Source organism: Ochlerotatus camptorhynchus, unplaced genomic scaffold, assembly GCF_037179485.1.
Source record: "Ochlerotatus camptorhynchus isolate MF236.1 unplaced genomic scaffold, CSIRO-AGI_Acam_v1.1 ptg000433l, whole genome shotgun sequence".
NCBI classification, from domain to species: Eukaryota; Metazoa; Arthropoda; class Insecta; order Diptera; family Culicidae; genus Ochlerotatus; species Ochlerotatus camptorhynchus.
In genome coordinates this window covers 1,557,881-1,561,238 of record NW_027040919.1, presented here as the reverse complement: position 1 = coordinate 1,561,238, position 3,358 = coordinate 1,557,881, and the positions used below count along the sequence as shown (strand labels likewise).

Here is a 3,358-nt window from a genome sequence, read left to right as displayed (position 1 = left end):
GCAGACCTCCATCAAGAGGCAGAAATTCCCAAAGTAGATTCCAAAATTGATGATATGACAACTAAATTTATTCAAAAATGCAATCTTTCTGAACATGCTTTAATAAGCAATTTGTACATAGTAGGTTAAGTGTATATAGTAGAGTAGGTTAGTTTTAAGCTGTAAATAGTAGTATTAAGTAGTTTCTCTTCAAATTCTAAAAACAAAACAAACCAATCCCACCAAGGTGGTCGACCGTGTACTAAGTCTAGGACTAATTCTGTAAAACAAATTTTGAATTTTGCCCATACCTAAAGATGAAGAAATCATTAAATCACTTAGTAAAAAATTATATGGTAATCGTCCAAGTTAAACTAAAATAAAGATCATTTAAACTAAAAAAAATTCCGGGGCTCATTCGATTGACTGACGACAAAGCGAACGGACGCTTACAGCAGCAAGCACAGCAGCAGCAGCAGCAGCAGCCACCTACATAAGGTGCAGTGCCACATTCCGTGGCTGAAATGCAGCGAGCAGCACCCCAGTAGCGAAAGAACATCCGGACATTTGAGGTTGAGAGACTCCGTCCTCTCCAAGCAATCCCATTCCCAGACCTGACCATGGATCATCATTTGTTCGTTAGAGCACCTGGCGAACAGTCCACCGGAAATCACGACAGATGGGAGGAGTCTTTGTAGCTTACCGGCATCGTCATAATCGAGTACCACTTGGTTGGACATGCACATCATTCAACAAATCAGGCTGAACATTGCATTAGGTCCTAAGTAATATTGAGAGATTCTCTTCGTCGACTTTCTCTTTGTATCTCCATGGCCATGTAAAAACATTCCCAGTTATTTTCACCACACAGATTGATAAAAGAAGCTTATATCTAGCATCTAATACGACAATTTAAACAAGAAACGGGTATGTGTTCAAGTTACTAACGAAAGAGAAAGTCGACGAATAGAATCGATCAATGTTACTTAGGACCAAATGCAATGTTCAGCTTGAAATGTTTGGAGCTTGGCTATATCCCTGCATGCTGGAAGTTAGCCAAAGTGATTCCAATACACAAGCCGGGCAAAGATCCTACCAGTGCCAAAAGCTATCGCCCCATCAGCCTCTTGTCCTCCATCTCGAAGCTATTCGAAAAGTTGATACTCAGCCGTCTGCTGGTGTTTTCAAATGATAGGTAATAACATATTTCTCAAAGAGCAATTCGGGTTTAGGAAAGGCCACTCTACCATCCACCAACTCACCCAAGCAGAACAAGTCCGTTTCCAATACATCTGCCATGGCATTATTGGACGTCGAGAAGGCGTTCGACAATGTCTGGCATGATGGTCTGGTGTACAAGCTGCATAGATACAACTTTCCGATCTATCTCGTGAAGATCACCAAAAACTACTTGTCGGGCAGATCATTCCAGGTCTACTTGAACAATGTCCCCTTTGATACGTTCAACGTTGATGCAGGAGTCCCTCAGGGTAGCCTGCTTGGGCCTATCCTATTCAACATTTTCTCGTCAGACGTTCTCAAAATCATGCCCACGTCCGTTGCGCACGCCACTGCTAGGGGATCAAATAATCAGCTTCTGCGACAAACATATTTTTGGCCACCTGTTTGTTTGGGACCTTCCCATAGTGTAGTGATATGCAATGTCCATAAGTTCATCAGCCTTATTTTTAAGAAGGGTATAAACGACAGCTTCTGACTAATGATTTTCATTACTCAAAACATTGCTCTTGCATTGTAAATAACTTCAAAGACATTAAAACGCAGTTCATGTTATTGGTATACAGATATCCATGGTTTTATTTTCAACTCATATGGCACATGCATGATTAAATAAAATAAATGTTTTCTCAAAAGCGTTTCTTAATCTAAATAAAAATACTTCAAACTAGCTATAAATAGTTACGACTTGTACTTTCTATCTAATATGTCTCCGTTTCCGAATGGTTCGTACGAGATGGCGGGTTAAAATAGTTACCCTCAGTGAACTGCAAAATTATTACATGGAAGAATGTGAATTGCATACATTTTTCGTTTAGAGAAAAACGGCATTCATTCAGACACACATACACATGTATATGGCACGGGTTTCGTGCAGTTTGATTAAACTACTTCAGCTAATGGTAGATAACACTCTTTTGGTCACGCTTAGTTAGGAAGTAATGTGTTATTGTAAACTGTTGGATTCTTAACTCGAAGTGATGTTGATCTCCTCGAAGCCTTCGTCTTGCTTTGGTTGCTTCCTGTCGCTGAATACGCGCCACCAATCGGCCAGGTAAAGTCCGGAAGCGACCAATCCGAAGCTGGTTCCGGTCCAGTTCGGCGATGCGTAGGGACAGTTGACGTTCAGAGCCAGTACAAAGTAGGATACGATGTGCAGTACCAACGCTGCCAATCCGGTGAACCACAGTTCCAAACGGGACCACAGGTCCAGGGTGAACACCTTACGAATTGGTTGACCCTTGACAAAGGAATCCACCAGCAGAACTAGGGTTATGACCGTAACCATGTAGGTAAGCATAATCAGCACATACTCCGGGATCCCTTGATGGTTGTAGAAGAATCCACACCGATTCCTGGGGCGAATCAACGCTAGGATTACTACCCCGATGAGCTACAAAGGATTTTTTTTTCGTATAATTTTCGCATGAAATTTGTACATTAGAACAAAGCAAAACTCACCACTTGTCCTATCTTGAGCAATCTTCTCACATTTTTGGCATTCACATACTTTTTCAGAGCCAACCACGGGGGCTTCTTCGCTCCAGCCTCGGTGCTTTGTCCAGCCAGTGGAATTTCGACGGAATTTTTCACCTCCGTTTGGTCATTCGGTTTGTCCGACATTCTGATCAAGGTCGCCCTGTTGGTTTGTCGAATGGTTCCAAATTCGGTTCTAACACGCACAAAACCCCTGTTCCACAAATGCGCGCGCGATTCGTCGGGAATAAATTATCAACTACGAGCTGCAACAAGTGAGGTACCTCGCCAGGCCAAAGGTTTGCAATGGATTGATGCTTAAATCAGCTCGGACGAGTGAAAACGTTCCACCATTGGCATCAGGCAAAGCATCAACCACAGCTAGCAGGCGCGGTTCTCCAGGCCCAGAGTAGAGCTCAGTAGAGCTGTTGTTTGCAGTCGGTGCTGTTCGTGTGCGTGTGAGTGAGCTACTGGAATTGAAAAAAAGGGGCGAGGGGGACATCTTTGATTGTGGGACGGGATGCCACTGGAGCGCATGGCGAGCGTATTGTAAACAAAGACGAGAAGGGTGCAGGCATCCCACCCAAATGGCTCTCCATAACTAGGTAAGTGGTGTGTTGTTTGGCTCACTCACAGCGTACACGATATCGTATTTGCACGCAAT

At 43.2% G+C, this 3,358-nt stretch overlaps 1 protein-coding gene across 1 annotated transcript; it reads right to left on the bottom strand.

Annotated features, from left to right (window-relative positions):
* Positions 1–1,768: 1,768 nt before the first annotated feature.
* Positions 1,769–3,087, bottom strand: LOC135711469 (uncharacterized). Its single transcript, XM_065234322.1, has 2 exons — positions 2,680–3,087; positions 1,769–2,611 (listed from the first exon to the last, which is right to left on the bottom strand). Exons 1-2 carry the CDS (start codon positions 2,839–2,841, stop codon positions 2,186–2,188), a joined length of 588 nt encoding a protein of 195 aa, XP_065090394.1. The 5' UTR covers positions 2,842–3,087; the 3' UTR covers positions 1,769–2,185.
* Between the last annotated feature and the right edge of the window lie 271 nt (positions 3,088–3,358).

Excerpts from the sequence above, each read along its gene's own strand:
- LOC135711469 (XM_065234322.1), bottom strand. The coding sequence starts at position 2,841 with ATGTCGGACAAACCGAATGACCAAACGGAGGTGAAAAATTCCGTCGAA. Across the intron at positions 2,612-2,679 it reads TGCTCAAGATAGGACAAGTG|CTCATCGGGGTAGTAATCCT; the intron begins GTGAGTTTTGCT and ends AATCCTTTGTAG.